At 55.3% G+C, this 19,948-nt stretch overlaps 1 protein-coding gene across 1 annotated transcript; it reads left to right on the forward strand.

Annotated features, from left to right (window-relative positions):
* Nucleotides 1-482: 482 nt before the first annotated feature.
* Nucleotides 483-19,328, forward strand: Mybpc3 (myosin binding protein C3). The gene is made up of 33 exons (XM_059258901.1): nt 483-507; nt 1,540-1,806; nt 2,391-2,507; nt 2,580-2,687; nt 2,774-2,922; nt 3,225-3,342; nt 3,738-3,786; nt 3,945-3,974; nt 4,131-4,184; nt 4,808-4,822; nt 5,019-5,182; nt 6,084-6,216; nt 6,453-6,455; nt 6,565-6,689; nt 6,769-6,874; nt 6,956-7,122; nt 7,429-7,594; nt 8,136-8,242; nt 8,498-8,527; nt 11,082-11,221; nt 11,454-11,534; nt 13,237-13,396; nt 13,848-13,952; nt 14,036-14,224; nt 15,282-15,416; nt 15,514-15,681; nt 16,871-16,959; nt 17,096-17,291; nt 17,454-17,593; nt 17,759-17,918; nt 18,011-18,147; nt 18,429-18,615; nt 19,255-19,328. Exons 1-33 carry the CDS (start codon nt 483-485, stop codon nt 19,326-19,328), a joined length of 3,894 nt encoding a protein of 1,297 aa, XP_059114884.1.
* The last annotated feature ends 620 nt before the right edge of the window (nt 19,329-19,948 follow it).

Genomic DNA, 19,948 nt, shown 5'->3' on the forward strand with positions numbered 1-19,948 from the left:
CACAGTCCAAGGTCAGCCCCTGGCCCTTGTGGTACAGCAATGTATATCAAGTCTCTGCTAATCAAAAGAACCGTAGTCCCTAGCCCTGGACACCCTCACCCCAACACATGTACCCTTGACCCCCTCGCTGTGGGTGTCACAGGCCAAGAGCACCTCTACAGTGTAGTTTTCTGCTGGATGGACACACAGACAAGGGTGAGGCTACTCCTGAGGCCCACAGAGGGTTGGAAGGGCAGAAGTCATCTAATCGTGTTGGGGGAGGGGGAGGGAAAGGAGAAGCCAGAGGACCAAGTGGACCTATCTTCTCCATGGAGATACCTCAGCTGGATGGAATTTGTCTATATTTAGCAGGTGGCTGGCAGAGGCAGATAAGCAGGCATGGGGAGGGGGACAGATCTCATAAATAGTAAGAACACAGAACACTGTTCAGTTCCTGCTCCGGTGGCCTTACCTGCTTGGTGCTTGGTGTGACCGTTCTCAAGATGCCTGAGCCAGGGAAAAAAACAGGTAGCTCCATGCATGGGTTTGGGTCTGACTCTGGGGCAGGGCTAGGCCCTGATGAGGACGAGGCCTCTAGGTCCATGCGTGGGTTTGAGTCTGACTCTGGGGCAGGGTAGGCCCTGATGAGGACGAGGCCTCTAGGTCCCAGGAAGGGCCAGAATAGTCTTCTTTGGCCTCTGTCTGCTCCTCAGCTTCTTTTCCCATTCCTTCCGTGTCAGGGCCACTGAGAGGAGACTTCACTAAGTTAGGAACGACCCAGGTTAACACCCCATTCTATCTTGACCCATTTCTTCTTCAGCCAGGGTCCTCCATTCAGGAAGGCCAAGTTTAGGCCACCTGGAGCCAGCTCACTGAGCCCCTGAGCACCTTCTGGTCTCAGTTTCTGAATGTACAGTGTTGGGGGTAGTGGTCATTTCCACTTTGAATGTCTGCCACATGAGCCCGAACCCCTAGGGTGCTCATACCATGCCTGACTCCAGACGTGGGGGGACATTTCCTTTTCTCTGGAAAAGAACCGGCCAAGAACAGAGACTGTAGCCCAGGGCCTGGCCAGGCCTGTGCCCTTGCAGAGGTCACGGGGGGGGGGGGGGGGGGGGGATCCAACCCCCAGCCCCCCCGCTGCTCCCAGGCTGGCGTTATCTCTGTCACTCATTCTTAGTCTGAAGCTCTCAGGGGACAAATTTAGCTATATTCCAAGTAGGCAGAGTTCAGGGGTGTAGGGTGGGAGGGTGTGCCAAGGGCCCCATGGTGGGAGAGGGGGGCTGGGCTATCACTGGGGTTCCTAGACAGGAGGGAGAGAATCCAAGGTAGGAATGACCTGTGTGGTGGTTAGGACAACAGCCTGGCTCTTCCGTCTGTGATCTTGCGTCACTTAACCGCTCCTCCCCTGAGACATAAATATGGCCGCACCTCCTCCGTGGAACTGCTGGAGCATTAACGAGAGGCTTGGAGCGTGCTCACCACAGTCTTTTTGAAGAAGGGTGGCCGGGATGGGGTAGCAGGGAGCCCGGCCGCTGAAGCCTCCATCTGGCTCTTCAGTGTCAGCCTTCATCAAGAAGCCACGGTCGGCGGAGGTGTCCGCAGGCAGCGCGGCCGTGTTCGAGGCCGAGACGGAACGGGCAGGCGTGAAGGTGCGGTGGCAGCGGGACGGCAGCGACCTCGGTGCGGGTGACAAGTACGGTGTGGCGGCGGAGGGCAAGCGGCACACGCTGACCGTCCGAGATGCGGGCCCTGCGGACCAGGGCTCCTATGCGGTCATTGCAGGCTCCTCGAAGGTCAAGTTTGACCTCAAGGTCACCGAGGCAGGTAAGAGCGTGCTGACCTTTTCCCCAAGGCTTGAACTTCCGCCGTAGCCCTGAGGAGGGAATGGATCCTGGAGGCTCGCCTTTGCCCTGGGGATGCTGTAAGCCCCAAACGGCCTCTTCCGCACCAAGATCTCTCTGCGCATTAGCCGTGACTGCAGCTCTGTCCGAATTGTGGAGGTGGGGAAATGTAAAGGCCACCTAGGAAGTCCTCTCCTGTAGCAGACCCACAGTGATGGTCACACTCAGATGGGGACTTGGCTAGCTATGTGTGTTGGCAGGGAATCCTAAGAGCCTGGGGTAAGGGTGAGGGGTGCATGCTGGGTCAAGGCCAGAGCCTGGAAGAGGACAGTAGATGGACTCAGAGCTGTTCAGAGCAGAAACCTGGACATGGAACAGGTGGGCTGTAAGGGTGAGAGGAGGAAATGCAGGCCAGCGCCTCTCCTTCATGTGAGCCCGGTGGCTGAAAGTGGGGGGACACTGTATACAAGTGAGATGCGTCTTAGGCGCTGTGGGACACAGGTCTGATGTCTAAGAGGGGGTGTATGTGGAGTCTCTGGTTAGAAATTGTGCCACGCCCCCCCTCAGCCCCTCCAGAGAAGGCAGAGCCTGAAGTTGCTCCCACCCCTGAGGAGGCCCCTGGAGCTCCCAGAGAAGTCCCAGCTCCAGCCACTGAGTTGGAAGGAAACGTCCCAAGTCCTGAAGGTGAAGGGGGCTGGGTAACGTGGGACAGGAGGAGGGTGTCCCAGGACAGGTCTCAAAGGCCTTCTTTCTCAGGATCAGTCTCAGTAACCCCGGAAGGCTCAGCCCCAGAAAGTCAGGGAGCCCCCGATGACCCGATTGGCCTTTTTCTGATGCGGCCACAGGATGGCGAGGTGACTGTGGGTGAGTGGAGGTTTCTGTGCTCAGGGGTGTTAGGGGAACGAAGCTCCAGAGCACCCCAAGTTCAGCCTGTCTCCTCTCTCCTACAGGGGGCAGCATTGTCTTCTCAGCCCGCGTGGCTGGGGCCAGCCTCCTGAAACCGCCTGGGGTCAAGTGGTTCAAGGGCAAGTGGGTGGACCTGAGCAGCAAGGTGGGCCAGCACCTGCAGCTCCATGACAGCTACGACCGAGCCAGCAAGGTGGGACCCCTGGTCAGGGGCACGAGAGCTCTGGAGCACAGGGCCTAGGGAGGCAGGGTAGAGCTGGAGTGTTCAGCTCAACACTGTACAAGACAGCTAAGTCAGCCATCTTGGAATTTTATCACGGTCAGGTGCCTGCCAGTGCCAGTCATGGGTCTTGAGAAGTGGATCCTTTCTATAAATTATACAAAAGCTCCGAATGTGTTAACCCTGAGAGGCGAGGTCGGCAGGCTTCACCACTCCCGTTCTCTTCAGGAATGCAGGGCCTCTCCTACCCGACTTCCTCCATCCCCTGCCCACAGGTCTACTTGTTTGAGCTGCACATCACAGATGCTCAGGCCACTTCTGCTGGGGGCTACCGCTGTGAGGTGTCTACCAAGGACAAATTCGACAGCTGCAACTTCAACCTCACTGTCCATGGTAAGAGAGGCCCTGTGTCTGCTCTGATTTTGTGGCCTTCATGGGTCCTGGTCCCTTGGGTTTGTCTCTGTCTGCCAACACTAAAGAGGGTGACTAGCCGTGGCTAGGTAGCAGAGCTGACCACATGTCCAGTGCCCATCGCCCAGGGTGTGAGGGGGTCACAGGAGGCTTAGACACAGATCAAGGGCAGGCCTCTGCTTCCGTTGTCTGTGACCCTGCCTGACACGCTTTGAATGTGAGCAGGGTGGTGAGTGGAAGGGAAGGACGGCCCACTGTGGAGGTTGGGATGATAAACTGACCCACCTCTCTGGACGTGGACCCTGGGACAAGTTGAGAAGGTGGAGTCCTGCGGCCTCCTCTGAGCAACCCCATCACTCCATTCTCTTTGTACACAGAGGCCATGGGCTCTGCAGACTTGGACCTGAGATCAGCTTTCCGCCGCACGTGAGTGCCGCTCTTTCCTCAGGACTTGGGGGAGGCCCGTGTGAGAGGCCGAGTCCCCTTGAAGTTTTATATAGGGACCTGTGGGGGTCAGAGCTGAAGTCTGCGTGGGGCGGGACAAACCTGCCCTGGGTCATTGAAGACACTGTCTAACCCCACAGGAGCCTGGCTGGAGCAGGTCGGAGAACCAGGTACCCTGTCCTGTCCTCATCTGCCCCATCCACAGACCCCAGCTGTACCTGAGATGGGTGGGAGCCCCATCTGGCTGTGCTCCTTCCTCCTACTCCACCCCACCCCCGAAGCCCCTTCCAGCCCTCCAGAAGCCTCATGGGGTCCTCTTTCCATAGTGATAGCCATGAAGAGGCTGGGACTTTGGACTTCAGTTCCTTGCTGAAGAAGAGGTGAGTCTGTGGGTCCCATCTTCCAGGGCAGGGAGGAAGACACGGCACTGAGGCTTCCCAGCTGTGCGGCCCTGCCCAAGATGAAGCGCCTCTCTGAGCTGGTTTCCGTGTCAAGTGGGGGGACCCCAGTGTGGAAAGGAGTTTTGTCCTGACAACCATCCTCGGTGTACCCCTCAAAGCCCCACATAGAGTCGACAGTAGATCATTTCTGTAGACTCTGAGGACCCAGGAAGTTGGAAGAGGATCCCCAAAGCTGTAGCAATGAGGACCTGGTCCCCCCCTGACTTTATTTTTTTTCTGTCTTCCCTTTCTCTCTCCCTACCCACCCTTCACGGCCGCTGCCGCTGCTCCTGCCCAGAGAGTAAGGAATGGGTTTGGGAGCCCCTGGGGCAAGATGCTGGCTTTGGGGGTATGCACCCTTTCTTCCGGGGTTTGGTGAAACACACACCTCAGGGTGACCCCATACTCTGTCCGATATTAAGAAGATTGGGGGGCCTGCCCTGAAAAGTAGGAGCACAGTGTTGGGAAGAGGAAGGAAGTGAAGGCCCTGGGGAGGACCCCAGTCTTGGCAGGGAGGTGCCCAGACTTCTAACATGTCCCTGTCCTTTCTTCCTCGTCTGGAGCAGCAGTTTCCGGAGGTAAGCGCCTGGGCAACCTCAGAGCCCACCCTAGTTCAACCCCCAAGACTCCTTGGCCTGTAGACTGGGAGGAGGGGATGGAAAGGAACGGAAGGGAGGGGGGCAGAGGCAGGCAGGTTCCTGTATCCAGGAACCCCCACCCCAGGAAGGGGCAGGAGGGACTGCCTTGAGCTTCCCAGTGGGCTGTGGGGCACAGGGACTCAAAGCTGGAGGCACCTGCTGAGGAGGACGTGTGGGAGATCCTGAGACAGGCGCCGCCATCAGAGTATGAGCGCATCGCCTTCCAGCACGGAGTCACAGATCTGCGCGGCATGCTGAAGAGGCTCAAGGGCATGAAGCATGACGAAAAGAAGAGCACAGGTTAGCCCTTCCCCCACATGGGAGACGAGGTCGTGCCAGCTGGCCCCCAACAAAGGACAGTGGCTAGATCAGAGAGCACCACACAAAAGCTTGCAGACTGGGCAGAGGGGGCCCTTGGGGGCAAGACAGAGTACTGGTAGCAGAAAGATCTGATTAATAGTTAAACGAGGTAGAGCGTGTTTTACGTAATTGCCTAATTGAATTCTCCCAACAGCACCACCGTGCAGCAAGTATTTTCAGTTCACTTTGACAAGTGAGGAAACACTAAGGAACTAGCTCAAAGCTCCAGAGCACTGGGCGCCAGTGTTCCCCTGCAGCTGTCTCCGGGCCTAGCCTGAGTATTTAAGGGCTTGCTCAGTCCTTCAGCCGTAGCTCTGGTTTTACCAACATGGCTGCAAGGGGAGGCATTTGTGAGGTGGCCCCGAGCGCTAGACTCCTCCTTACCGCAGACCAGTGGAGCTGGTGGCCTTAGGTCACTCACCACCTCTCCCTGCAACGTGAGACCTCTGATAATGGCCTTGAGGACTGGGCCATGGCAGCCCTGAAGGAGGGAAGCTGGGAGGGACGCTAAAGTGAGACTTGGTGTTAACAAGAGGGAGAGGAAGGGCATGTGTCACCTTCCTAGTTCTCATGACAAGCTTCCATCTTGCTGGATGCCCCTAACCTTGCCAAGAGCTGAGCAGCTAGAAAGACCCTCAAGGAAGACAGGGTGGAGACAGACAAAGGGATGGACAGACACAGAACAGAGATGAGAAGATGAGGTCACCATGGAAACCCAGAGGGTGTGGCAGGGATACAGAGCAGGGCGTGGAAGATGCAGGCAGCTGCTATGGCTGCTGTGGCTGGTCCCTGGGGGAACGTGTGGGCACCAGGGGCAGCCAGGCTGAGGTGTGGTGTTCAGCCTTTCAGAAGAAGCTGGAGCCGGCCTACCAGGTAAACAAGGGCCACAAGATCCGGCTTACTGTGGAACTGGCCGACCCAGATGCTGAGGTCAAGTGGCTGAAGAACGGACAGGAGATCCAGATGAGTGGCAGGTGCGGTGGGGGTGGGGCGGGGTCCTGGGCACTGGGGTTAGGGGAGAGCTGCACCGCCCTGTCTCTTTCTGTGAGATCTCCCTGGCTCTGGCTCCTGGTCCCCATGTGTATCTCCCGCCATTCCCTCCCACCCTCGGGGTCTAATCCCAGGCCGTTTGACCTAGCCCATCTCTCTTTCTCTCTGTGTATCACTTCCTTCTACGTGGAACTCTGCAATGGCCCCTTCTGTTCCATAGCAAGTAAGTCTCCTCCTTGACATCTTGAAGCAGGTGTGGGGTTTGTGAAGGGCACCAAGCTTAGGAAGGGGTGTCCATGGCCCTCCTGATAACGCCTTGTTGTACTGCCCAGGTACATCTTCGAGTCCATTGGCTCCAAGCGCACCCTGACCATCAGCCAATGCTCACTGGCTGACGATGCAGCCTACCAATGTGTGGTGGGGGGTGAGAAATGCAGCACAGAGCTCTTTGTCAAAGGTGGGCCCGGGACCAGGGGAACCCCGAGAGGAAGAGAGGCCAGAGGGGACCAGCCCTCATGTTGTTCCTCCTTGGACAGAGCCCCCGGTGCTGATCACGCGGTCCCTGGAGGACCAGCTGGTGATGGTAGGACAGCGTGTGGAGTTCGAGTGTGAGGTGTCAGAAGAAGGGGCCCAGGTCAAATGGTGAGTGCAGAAGTGGGGGGTGTGAGGCAGGGCTGGAGGATGGGGACATGCCCAGAGGAGACACTGTCCCATGTCTGGCAGGCTGAAGGATGGGGTGGAGCTGACTCGTGAGGAGACCTTCAAATACCGGTTCAAGAAGGATGGGCGGAAGCACCACCTGATCATCAACGAGGCGACACTGGAGGATGCCGGACACTACGCAGTACGCACCAGCGGGGGCCAGGCACTGGCTGAGCTCATTGTGCAAGGTGAGGGCCCCCAGCCCAAGCCTGGCTGGCCACATGGAGGGAACAGGCTTTGGGCTAGTCTTTGATACCTTGAACCCCATCTTCCTATCTGTAAAACGAGTGTGCTGAGGTGAGCACTGTGGAGTGTTGGAGGGTCAGGTGGGCCTGGTCAGCGTCACCCCGAGTTTAGGCACACATATATGTCACGCAAATGCACATACCTGACCAGACGCCTGCACATCACTGCCTGCGAGCCCACATGCCCCCACAAAGGTCCACACTGCATCCACACTCCTCCTTAGCTCATAGGCTCTATCTGTCCCCCAGAAAAGAAGCTGGAGGTGTACCAAAGCATCGCAGACCTGTCAGTCGGCGCCAAGGACCAGGCTGTGTTTAAGTGTGAAGTTTCGGATGAGAACGTGCGTGGCGTGTGGCTGAAGAACGGGAAGGAGCTGGTGCCTGACAGCCGCATAAAGGTGTCCCATATAGGGCGGTGAGTGAGAGAGACAGGCTGAAGAGAGACATAGACAGTTCATGATGGGGAGAGAGAGACGGGAGACAAAATCGAGGGGACAGACATGAGAGGAAATCACATCGGGAGAGTCCCGTAAGACAGAGGGCAGAGGTACCGGGAAAGAGTGTGGGACACACACAGGGCCAGGTGCCCTGCCATTGCCCCAACTGTGACCAGACCAGGCAGGAGGCCACTGAGGAGGCGGAGCTGGCTCCTCCCAGAGCCTCTGGGGGCCGTGCTGGGCTCCAGTTCACAGAGATTATCCAGATCAGCATTTGCCTGTCTCCAAGGGCCCCGCCATGGGGATGCCCCTGTGCAGACATCATTTCTGCCCTGTTGACCTCAGGGAACACAGGAGGGGGCTGGAAACCACGAAACTAGAGACAGAAACCACGTTTTAAAATATCAGGACACCAAGGAGGTAGGGTAAGGCACAGTCTCCTGTAGTTGGGGGTGTGTGGAGAGAGAGGTCAGGACTGTGTGACCCAGTAGGGTCCCTTGAGTTTCCACTGCCCTTCAGGGTCCACAAACTGACCATTGACGATGTCACACCTGCCGACGAGGCTGACTACAGCTTTGTGCCCGAAGGATTTGCCTGCAATCTGTCTGCCAAGCTCCACTTCATGGGTGAGCTAGCACTGCGTGTGTGTGTGTGTGTGTGTGTGTGTGTGTGTGTGTGTGTGTATGTGTGTGTGTGTGTGTGTGTGTATGTGTGTATGTGTGTGTATGTGTGTATGTGTGTGTGTGTGTGTGTGTGTGTATGTGTGTGTGTGTGTGTGTGTGTGTGTGTGTGTGTGTGTATGTGTGTGCACGCAAGGCCAGCATGCCCTGTGGCTGGGCCCTCCCTTTCCCTGAGTGTTTCTTGCTCTTCTTTTCTTACAGAGGTCAAGATTGACTTTGTGCCCAGGCAGGGTGAGTCTTGGGACCCTTCTGTGCTGTCTCAGTCCCCACACCCCATCCCAACCCCTTCCACTCCAGAGACAGGGATGGCAAAGGCCTTGGAATAGGACCTAAGACCTATGTCTTCGGTTTCTATTGCTGTGACAAAACATAGTGACCCAAAAGCAACTTGGGGGAGGAGAGGGTTTATTCGACTTACACTTCCATATTGTAGTCCATCACTGAAGGAAGTCAGGACAGGAACCCAAACAGCACAGGAACCTGGAGACAGGAGCTGATGCAGAGGTCATGGAGGGGTGCTGCTTACTGGCTGTTCCCCGTGGCTTGCTCAGCCTGCTTTCTTATAGAACCCAGGATCTCCAGCCCAGGGCATGGCACCACCCACAATGGGCTGGGCCCTCCCCCATCCATCGCTAAGAAAACGCCCTACAGGCTGGCCGTCATCCCGATCTTAGGGAGGCGTTTTTCTCAATCGAGGCTTCCTCTTCTCAGATGACTATAGCTTGTGTCAAGTGACATATCTAGCCAGCACAACCCAGCTCCACCACACATGACCATAGGGTGATCATAACCTCTCTGGCTTCAAATTCTTTGTGCATATTTATGTACGTGCGGGTGAATTTATGTGCATGCACACGCGTGGGGGTGCATGTGGAGTCGAGTCCACCTTGAGTGTTATTCCTCAGGTACCATTCATTCTGTGGGGCCCTCACTGGGACCTGGGGTCCTCTGATTAAGTGAGGTTGGCTGGCCATTGAGCCCCAGGAATCCACCTGTCTCCACCTCTCCAGTGCTGGGATTACATGTGCACATCTTTGCACATCTGGCTTTTCCATTCAGGTTCTGGGCACTGAACTCATCTGGCTTTGCCAGCTGAGCTGTCCCTTTCAGCCCTGATTTACTCAGGTGACAGTGCGTCCTTCACAGGGATGGTGTCACCAGCATGAGGTGTTAGTGCACCTCTCTCTTTTTTTTTTTTTTTTGACGTACTTTTTTTTTTCAAGATTTATTTATTGTGTATACAGTGTTCTGCCTGTATGTGTGCCTGCAGGCCAGAAGAGGGCACCAGATCCCATTACGGGTGCTTGTGAGCCACCATGTGGGTGCCGGGGATGGAACTCGGGTCCTCTGGAAGAGCAGCCAGTGCTCTTAACCTCTGAGCCATCTCTCCTGCCCTCCCCCCCCTTTCCTCACCCCAAGATAGGGTTTCTCTGTGTAGCCCTGGCTGTCCTAGAATTCACTCTGTAGCCCAGGCTAGCCTTGAACTCAGAAATCCGCCTGCCTCTGCCTCCTGAGTGCTGGGATTAAATGCATGCGCCATCAGCGCCTGGCACCTTTTTTTTTCTTTGACACTAAGATTTAATTGGGCATTTCAGAATCCTAGCTTTAGGAGACTAACTCAGGCTAGGGCTTTCCCCAGCTCAGTGCTGTCCAAAGTGGGGTCACTCAACACGTTAATGCATGTGACAAAGTGCTCAGGGTGGAGTACGTTTGGAAATACTGAACACCAACCACCTGTTGGCTCAGAAGGTGAGCTAGTGTGTGGAAGGCCCCAAAAATCTTGTGGTAAAGACTCCCTTGGACCTGTTTAACAAAAATTCTCCCGACTTGTGTGCCCCCCTTTTTTTTTCTGGTGGGACATCTGGTATCCCCCCAGACACAGTGGGTGAGATGTGATACGTGGTGACCAGAATGTTATAAGCTTCCCTAAGAACTTCCAGGTCATGGTGAAAAGTTCTAGATCTTGTTTGGGTTGGCAGTTACCCGGGCATATATATATTTGTTCAGTGTCTCACGACTGGGCCAGTGAGAAGGCTTAAACAGGAAAAGGCTTGGCCACACAAGCCTGGGGCTTGAGTTCAGTCCCCAGAACTCACATAAAGGTAGATGGAGAGCAGTGATGATTCCACACAATTGTCCTCTGACCACATGCACACCATGGCATGTCCGCCCTCTGCGCCATGCGTGTGCACAAACAATAGTAAAGCCGTCAGGCTAATGGCACATCTTATGATCACAACGGTGGGTACCACACTGAGGTGCAGTTTGCTCCCCATGCCTTCCCATAGACCCTGAGCAATTCATGGGCGGCTGAGGCAGAAAGATCTAGTTTGAGGCTAGCCTGGGATAAACTATCAAGACCCTGTCTTTCTTTCTTTCTTTCTTTCTTTCTTTCTTTCTTTCTTTCTTTCTTTCTTTCTTTCTTTCTTTCTTTTGAGACAGGGTCCCTCTATATAGTTCTGGCTGTCCTGGAGCTCACTGTGTAGACCAGGCTTTAAACTCACAGAGATCCACCTGCCTCTGCCTCCTGAGTACTGGGATTAAAGGCATGCACCACCACGCCCGGCTGAGACCCTGTCTTAAAACAAAACAAAAACCCTACAGGACTAACTATGCTAAAATTTGTGCTTTTCATTGTATGTAAACTATACCTAGATGAAAATGATAAGAACCAACAGTCAGGGACATGAGCTCCTAGCAGCCACCAAGTGACCTGAGCACCTCTTCTGCCACATTTGTGGGCCTGGCCCCCTTCCTTTTCTCTGAACTGTACTTCCCCTTGCAGAACCTCCCAAGATCCACTTGGACTGTCCCGGCAGCACACCAGACACCATTGTGGTTGTTGCTGGGAACAAGTTACGCCTGGATGTCCCTATTTCTGGGGACCCTGCTCCCACTGTGGTCTGGCAGAAGGTTGTCACACAGGTACTGTGGTTCCTGCCTCAGTTTCCCTATCTTTATGATGGATGTGTGGGACCAGATGAGTGCTAGGCTCTGTTCCATACCCCACCCCACCCCGAAGGTACAAGCTCCATTCCCTGAGAGCACAGAGGCCCCCCACTGGCCAGCAGGCAGAGCATGGTGGGAGGCATGGGGGGCGGGGAAGGAAAGCTGACGCCACACCTCTACCCCTAATTCCACTCTGTCCTATTTTCAGGGGAAGAAGGCCCCAGCTGGGCCACCCCCTGATGCCCCAGAAGACGCAGGTGCAGATGAAGAGTGGGTGTTTGATAAGAAGGTAAGACTGAAGCCAGGTTGTGGCTCGTGGTCCTCACTCTTCTCAACATACGCAGTATCCACCCTGAGGAACAATGAACGTAGATAGGGAACTGCCAGACCCCTACCAAGGTGTTGGTGTCCTTGACTTTGCTGGGAAGTCATTGTAACTAGAATGGTTCCTGGATCCCTGCCTCATTCTCCCCTTCTTCTTTTTATTAATAATTTTCCTTTGTTCTTGAGAATTTCATACATATACACAATGAAATATGGGCATATCTATCATTTCAGCCATCCAGCTCCCACTATCCCTCTTCCCAGCTCCTCCTCCTTTTCTTCTTCTGGACTGGGTCTCATTATGCGGCCCTGGCTGACCTGGACCTCCCCATACAGACCAGGCTAGCCTCAAAACTCAGATATCCACTTGCCTCTGCCTCAGGAGTGCTCAGTTTTTTGTTGCTCTAACCCACTAAGTTCAATTAGTGCTGCCAATAAATGCATAGGTGTGGGACTGTCCACTGGAGTGTGGGCAACCAACCTACCAGTGGACACCCGCGCTCCCCCCCACACCCCGCCAGCAGCTATCACCACCAGCCTGTGTAACAACAGTGCCTCGGTGCAGGGTGGGGCTGGGAGAGCTCCTCCTTGCCTAGACAGACTTTCAGCTGGCTTTATCAAGTTCAGGCAATCACAGCTGCTGAGCGCTCATGATTGCTACGGCTGCGGCGTGGCCAGAAGATAGTGTTTCATGGCACTCCTCTCCATTCTCTGGCTCTTAAGGTGTTCCCTGAGCTTTGGGGAAGGGGAGCGTGGTTGACAGAGATGTCTGACTCAAGGCCGAACGTTCGCTCTCTTATTCGCAGCACTGATTTTTTTTTTTTTTTTTTCGCATCTCTGTCTTGATTGCTTGCTATCTGCTGCAAAAAGAAGCTTCTCGACTAAGGTTGAGACTGGCCGGGTCTGTGGGTAAAAAGATAAGACAATTCGACAACATGACCATTTAATAAAATAACAATAGCAGGCCCAATTCTAGGGCCTGTGACCGCCTCCGCCATGGGCTTTTGACCAGCATTACAGTACCAGGCATGGCACTCCCGGCTGTGGAGCAGGCCTCATGTCCTGACAGAGAGCAGAGCTTCCCCCTAACAGTCATGCCAGTGCACTGGTGCACGCTTGCCTGGCAGGCTGATATCTTGGCATGCAGGGTCCAGTGTCGGGTAAGACCATTGGTAGCCTTTCTCCCCCAACAACCGGCACAGCACTTCTGGCTCTCTGAAAGCTTGTGTGCCTCCAGAGCTGACCTTGGCTAAGTGCCTCCTCCCAACTAGGGAGAGAGTGGCTTCCCCAGCACTCAGCGGCGAGTGCAGCTGCCTGGCATGGTCCAGCTCTGCCTTTTCTCAAGGTCTGAATACCCGTGGTCTTTCTGGAGCCTCACAATAGCTTTGTGGGGTCACGTTCTTCCCATTTGACAGATAGGAAAACTGAGGCACACAGAGTCTAGGTTCCTGATAAAACCTGACTAGAGTCTGAGCCCTTGCCTGTGTCCTGCCTATGGCGTTGCCTTGAAATTTTTGAACTCGTCACTTACAGGGGTACAGTTTCCACCAGGCTCTGCCCCCACCACTTCCACAGACCCTGCACTGAACTTCCCTCTCCCTGAAGGGCTGATGGCTGCCGTACAGGCTCAGGTCTGACTTGGGTCCCCAACTCTCTCTCCCTTTCAGCTGCTGTGTGAGACTGAGGGCCGGGTCCGTGTGGAGACCACCAAAGACCGCAGCGTCTTCACAGTTGAAGGGGCAGAGAAAGAAGACGAGGGAGTCTACACGGTCACGGTGAAGAACCCTGTGGGAGAGGACCAAGTCAACCTCACGGTCAAGGTCATCGGTGAGGCCAGAAAACACAGGACAGCACGGGGTGGGGGTTGGGGGGCGGGGGAGTGACCATCCATTCACTCATTTAGTTACTCAGCAGTTATCACAGGGACACTCTGAATTAGGCAGTGGTAATGATTGGGACTTCTTTATGCCTGAGAGGAGCCGTGCTTGAAGGGGAGATGGGTGTGTACAATGTCACTGTGACATTGATCGTTCTCTATGAGAAACGGGCATGGGACAATCACCGTGTTCTGGAGGGCTGGGTGGGGTCAGGTGGATGTAGCCGACTGGAGCTGGTACGTGAGGTGGAAAGGGACAGTGTGGTAAGATGGTGGATGGTGACATAATCGACCTTAGATTGCTTTGGCTCTGGCAGCGGTGGGAGCAGATGGCTGGTACTGGCTGGGGTGGCGAAGAGAAGGGGACATACATAGCTGACGTGGTCCCTCTTCCCCATCAAGATGTGCCAGATGCTCCTGCGGCCCCCAAGATCAGCAACGTGGGCGAGGACTCCTGTACGGTGCAGTGGGAACCGCCGGCCTACGATGGTGGGCAGCCGGTCCTGGGTGAGTGTCAGGGCCCAGGGACAGCAAGGGCAGCTGGCATCCAAAGGACTGGGCACAGACCGAGCTCTCCTCTCCTCTCTCAGGCTACATCTTGGAGCGCAAGAAGAAAAAGAGCTACAGGTGGATGAGGCTCAACTTCGACCTGCTGCGGGAGCTGAGCCACGAGGCGAGGCGCATGATCGAGGGGGTAGCCTACGAGATGAGAGTCTACGCAGTCAATGCTGTGGGAATGTCCAGGCCCAGCCCTGCCTCTCAACCCTTCATGCCTATTGGTGAACATGCTCGACCCCCAGAACAACCTGGGCCAAGGGGGCAGGGCAGATGGTAGCAACCTTAGCTGATAGCAACCTCTGCGCCAGGCCTTTGCATGCCTGGGCTCTAGTGCTGTCCGGGATAACCTGCCTTGAGGAAACTCAGTCTGGACAAGTTAAATGACCTCAGGGTCACCTCGCTGATAGAATGGGCACTTTGGTGAATGCTAGTCTCATCCCTCCATGATTTGAGACAGGATTTTACTTACGTAGCCCTGGCTGGCCTGGAACTCTCTATGTAGACCAGGCTGGCTTCAAACTCACAGAGATCCACCTGCCTCTGCTTTCTGAGGCTGGGATTAAAGGCATGTACACCACCCCCTCAGAGGCCACAAGAGGGCAGCGGATCCCCTAGAACTGGAGTTACAGGAGCACGTGAGCCACATGTGGGTGCTGGGGGCTGAACCTGAGTCCTCTGCGAGAGAAACAAGTCTCTAAAATGGACGAGTCATAGCCCCAGACCCCAGCCTTCCCTTTTTTTTTTTTTGGTTTTTTTTCGAGACAGGGTTTCTCCATGTAGCTTTGCGCCTTTCCTGGAACTCACTTGGTAGCCCAGGCTGGCCTCGAACTCACAGAGATCCACCTGCCTCTGCCTCCCGAGTGCTGGGATTAAAGGCGTGCGCCACCACCGCCCGGCCCAGCCTTCCCTTTTATCAAGGAACTACTTTCTGGTTTGTGCAACTCACCTAATCATCCACTGCCAGGAAATTCGCACATTTCACACTGGTTTCTGGCTTTCTCTTACATTTCTAGCACTTCCCACGCTGACAGACGAGTCCTCTCTGCATCCTTGGATTCTCTTGGCTCCTTTCCCCTTTTTGTGTCCCTGTTTTATAACTGTTCTTGGTGTGCAAGTCAATCCCGAGATGTCTTTTAATTCAGGCCAAATATCCCTGGGAGCCAGCAGAAGGGAAGTCCTTCCTATGAGAGCAGCAAACAGCCGAGGTCCTGGCCAGCAGTGGCAGCTTCCCTGCATGGCGCAGGCTCACTCAGACCCCCTCTACCCGTCTCTGCCCAGGCCCCCCCGGGGAACCAACCCACCTGACCGTGGAGGATGTATCTGACACCACCGTGTCACTCAAGTGGCGGCCCCCCGAGCGGGTGGGGGCAGGTGGCCTGGATGGCTACAGCGTGGAGTATTGCGAGGAGGGCTGTGAGTACCCCATCCCCGGGCCAGCCCCAACACCCTCAGAAGGGGGAGTGAGGCGAGGTGTGATTTTGGACTCTCCCTCATCTATGTCCACACCCAGGCTCCGAGTGGGCAGCCGCTCTGCAGGGGCTGACAGAGCGCACCTCCCTGCTGGTGAAGGACCTACCCACTGGGGCCCGGCTGCAGTTCCGGGTGAGGGCACACAACGTGGCCGGGCCTGGAGCCCCTGTCGTCACCAAGGAGCCGGTGACAGTGCAGGAGATACTGCGTGAGTGCCTTCTACAAGACCTGCCACTGACCCCCCTTTGCCAATCATGGAGACCTTGCCAGAGGCGTGGGCTTCAGTGGGCAGGGACAGGGACAGCGGCAGAAGGGACCAGGGCCTTCATCTATGCCTTGGGCTCTCTTGGGTTTCCAACAGCCCCTGGTTCTGGACCAGGGAGAATCTAGGCCATAGCTTCCATGTTCTGAGTCTCAGCTCCAGCACATAGGTATTGTCCACAGATCTGAGCAGTGAGGCTTCTCAGGGTCATTTAGGGTGAGCTGGGATCCACTTCCCATTCTTCTGCTGTTGTTTTGTTATTGTTGTTTGAGACAGGGTCTCTCTGTGTAGTCCTGGCTGTCCTGGAGTTAGTAGACCAGGCTGGCCTCGAACTTACAGACTGCCTCTGCCTCTGGGATTAAAGGCGTGTGGCACTCACACCTGTCTTCCTTCTGTTCCTTACCTCCACAAAGGTAGGATTGCTTCTCCAGGTTAGAAAGGAGTAACAAATTTGAACAGTGCTGGGCAGAGTCCAAAAGCCTAGAATCGCAGCCTTGACTTACATTTTTATAAGATGGGTGACTCCAGAGAAGTTGCTTCCCGCCTCTGCCTTGAAGTGAAGCTGGACTTGGTGGCATCTACTTGTAATCCTGGAACTTGGAGGTGGAGGCAGGAGGATGAAGGGTTTATTGCCAGTCTTGGTTGTACAAGCTCCTCGGAAAAACAAAACCAGGGCTGGAGAGATGACTTAACAGTTAGGGGCCCTTGCTGCTCTTGCAGGGGACCAGGATTTGGTTTCCAGCACCCACATGCATGGCTCATAACCATTCATAATTCCAGTTCCAGGGGACCCAGTGCCTTTTTCTGACCTCTGCAAGCACTAGGCACACACACACACACACACACACACACACACACACACACACACACGCAGTCATACACATAAATAAATCTAAAAAAAAATGAAAACCATTCGCACACCACAAAGCAGAATGATAGGACTATTCGGAGGCTCGGTGGGCATCTGGTGCTGAGCACGCTGGAATTGCTGGGGGTTAGGAGGGTCTGGCCCAGGGCAGCTTTCTTCTCAGCTATGGTGCTCTGGGCCCTGCCTCAAGAGAGAATGGACCTGTGGGATGCTTTGGGCTGGGGCTACAGAAGGCGCTGGTTTAGCCACCCCCCTTTCGGCCCACAGAACGACCACGGCTCCAACTGCCCAGACACCTGAGGCAGACCATCCAGAAGAAAGTTGGGGAGCCTGTGAACCTCCTCATCCCTTTCCAGGTAGGTTGACCCCTTCCCTGTCCCAAGGGAGAAACCACAACGGAAGTATCTCCTGGGGGTTGTGAACCCCGAGGCCTCAATAGTGCCAGCCCTTGTGGAGAGATGAGCTTAGGTTGGGCTGGTCATCTTCCCCCAGGGCAAACCCCGGCCTCAAGTGACCTGGACTAAAGAGGGGCAGCCATTGGCATGTGATGAGGTGAGCATCCGAAACAGCCCCACAGACACCATCTTGTTCATCCGGGCTGCCCGCCGCACCCACTCAGGCACCTACCAGGTGACAGTTCGGATTGAGAACATGGAGGACAAGGCCACGCTGGTCCTACAGATCGTGGGTATGTGGCCCTGGAGCATCTCTTTCAGCACGCTTGTCTCCTGACCTTGAGCCTGGGAACCCAGCTCAGAGCCCCTGCAGAAGGCGGCTGAGGGAAGGGGCTCCTGTACGCCAGCATCCCCCTGCTTCTGCTCAGTGATCCAATCTGATCCGTCTCCTGCAGACAAGCCAAGCCCTCCCCAGGATATCCGGATCACCGAGACTTGGGGTTTCAACGTGGCTCTGGAGTGGAAGCCACCCCAAGATGATGGTAATACAGAGATCTGGGGTTATACTGTGCAGAAAGCTGACAAGAAGACCATGGTGAGCCTGGGGTCCTGGGCCTCCATAGAGTTTCCTTAGCTCCAGGAGCCCTCCCCTTGCTTAACCCACTAGTCTGGTTTCCTCCAGAGTCGGGGTGGAGGCTTAAGGGGTACCCAAGAAAGGCAGAGGCCCCTCCAAGGGCCCCCCTTCCTTCACATCCTCCAGGAGTGGTTCACCGTTCTGGAGCATTACCGCCGCACTCACTGTGTGGTATCAGAGCTCATCATTGGCAACGGTTACTACTTCCGGGTCTTCAGCCACAACATGGTGGGTTCCAGCGACAAAGCCGCAGTCACCAAGGAGCCTGTCTTTATTCCAAGACCAGGTGCTGCACCCTCACTCCCACTGTGGGGAAGCTGGGGAAGGGAAGGGAGCCAGCCTGGCTTGGGGTGACCTCCTAAGACTTGTCACCAACAGGCATCACATATGAGCCACCCAGGTATAAGGCCCTGGACTTCTCTGAGGCCCCAAGCTTCACCCAGCCCCTGGCAAACCGCTCCATCATTGCGGGCTATAACGCTGTCCTCTGCTGTGCGGTGCGGGGTAGTCCCAAGGTAAGGAGGACTCCAAGTCCTGGGCTAGACTGCAGGAGGCAGGTCTCCCAGGCTCCCTTCGGGTACTCCTCTCCCCAGCTTGTCTATGGTCTTTTCTCCATCTCTGGATGTCTTCCAGTCTTCCCCCTCAACAGGACCTAAGCTCTCATTGTTGGCTCTGGGTTCATTCTCAGCCTTGGGCTGAGTCTGTGCTCCAGTGGGAACGCGAATAGTCCCTCTGAATCAGCTCCCCCATCTCCTGAGACGCCCTCCTGCTCTGCCTCCTTTTGCTTGACACACAGCCCAAGATTTCCTGGTTCAAGAACGGCCTGGACCTGGGAGAAGATGCTCGTTTCCGTATGTTCAGCAAGCAGGGAGTACTGACCCTGGAGATCAGAAAGCCCTGCCCCTATGATGGGGGTGTCTATGTCTGCAGGGCCACCAACTTGCAGGGCGAGGCACAGTGTGAGTGCCGTCTGGAGGTGCGAGGTGAGGAGCCTGCTGGACCAGGGCTTGGGAGAAAGCAGGGCAGTGCCGGGCCTGGACTTGGTTCTGCTGTCCTAGCTCAAACAGCACCTCTGGCTGCTAGAGCACTGACCCTGGCGTGTTCGGTGGAGCCTGCCTTCTGGAAGACTGGAAAGACACATGGCTTGTCTTCTTTCCTCTTACAGTTCCTCAGTGACCAGGAAGGCCCCCCAGAGATGACTTGGTATGTATTCCAGATCACCTGAGACTCAGGGCCTAGAGTGGCTATCAGGAAATGGGGAACACTCAGTTCACTCACAAGGCAGCCTCTGTCACAGGTACAAATGGATGCCAGCCCATGTACCACAAGTCCAGGAGGAAGTTGGAGGAGCAACCCTTTCTGCTACTTCATGAGTGTCTGTGTGTACATCCGAGGCTGGACCGACTGGTCAGCGGCTCTACCAGGCGGGTCTGGTAGGCTCTGCAGAAACTGACTTCACGGCTCCTGAGGAGTGTTGTTGATTTGGGGGACATAAAGTGTGCGGTCTTCAGAAATGGTGACTGGGGACAGGCCCTCTGGCTGGCTCATTGTGTAAGGGCAATAAAAGATCAGTGCAGTCACAGAGGGCTGCTGTTTCCTGTCTGACACGGTCCCCTCCACAGGAAAGCATACAGGCGTTTGCTTGATCGATCTCGGCAGGCATGCCGTTTTCCAGATCAGCGTCCTGTACTTGTGAGACTAATTAGCACTAGAAAGGGAGACAGTCCCCCCACCCCCACATACCCCACACTCATTCTTCAGGTGAGCAGAGTATGGAAGTCAAAGTCTCAGGAGCCACAGGCTTTCCTTTGTAGGCATAGGTGTGAGCCGCATCCCAGTGACCCGGTGACAGCAGCTGGGGGCTGTTCGGGGCAGTGTAGTAGAGTCTTGTGCACACTGGTGGCATTGAGACCCCGCTGAACCCACAGCTCGTGACCACGTGTCTCGCTCAAGCACAGAGAATCAGAACCTTCTCTGTCCTCCTCCACAGAAACCAAGTTTCCTTACAAATCTGGTAGCCAGCAGGTCTCAGAAGTGTCATGGTGGTGTGGTGTCATGGTGGTGTGGGTATTCTGCCCACAGAGTACCAGGGTTTTTCACGACATAGATAACCCGTGAAGGTTGGACCAGGGCTACTACTTTGAGTTCTCCTCAACATAAGATACACACTTGGCTTAGAGCACAGAGTCCTGGCCCGCAGCCCTATGGGAGGCCCAGGTCACACCACAACACACCCACTCACACCTGTACAGGGAATGTAGAGAAGCACCTGCATTTTTCTGTGGCTTCTTTTTTTTGAGACAGGGTTTCTCTGTG

This window comes from Peromyscus eremicus, chromosome 4, assembly GCF_949786415.1.
Source record: "Peromyscus eremicus chromosome 4, PerEre_H2_v1, whole genome shotgun sequence".
In the NCBI taxonomy this organism is placed as follows: Eukaryota; Metazoa; Chordata; class Mammalia; order Rodentia; family Cricetidae; genus Peromyscus; species Peromyscus eremicus.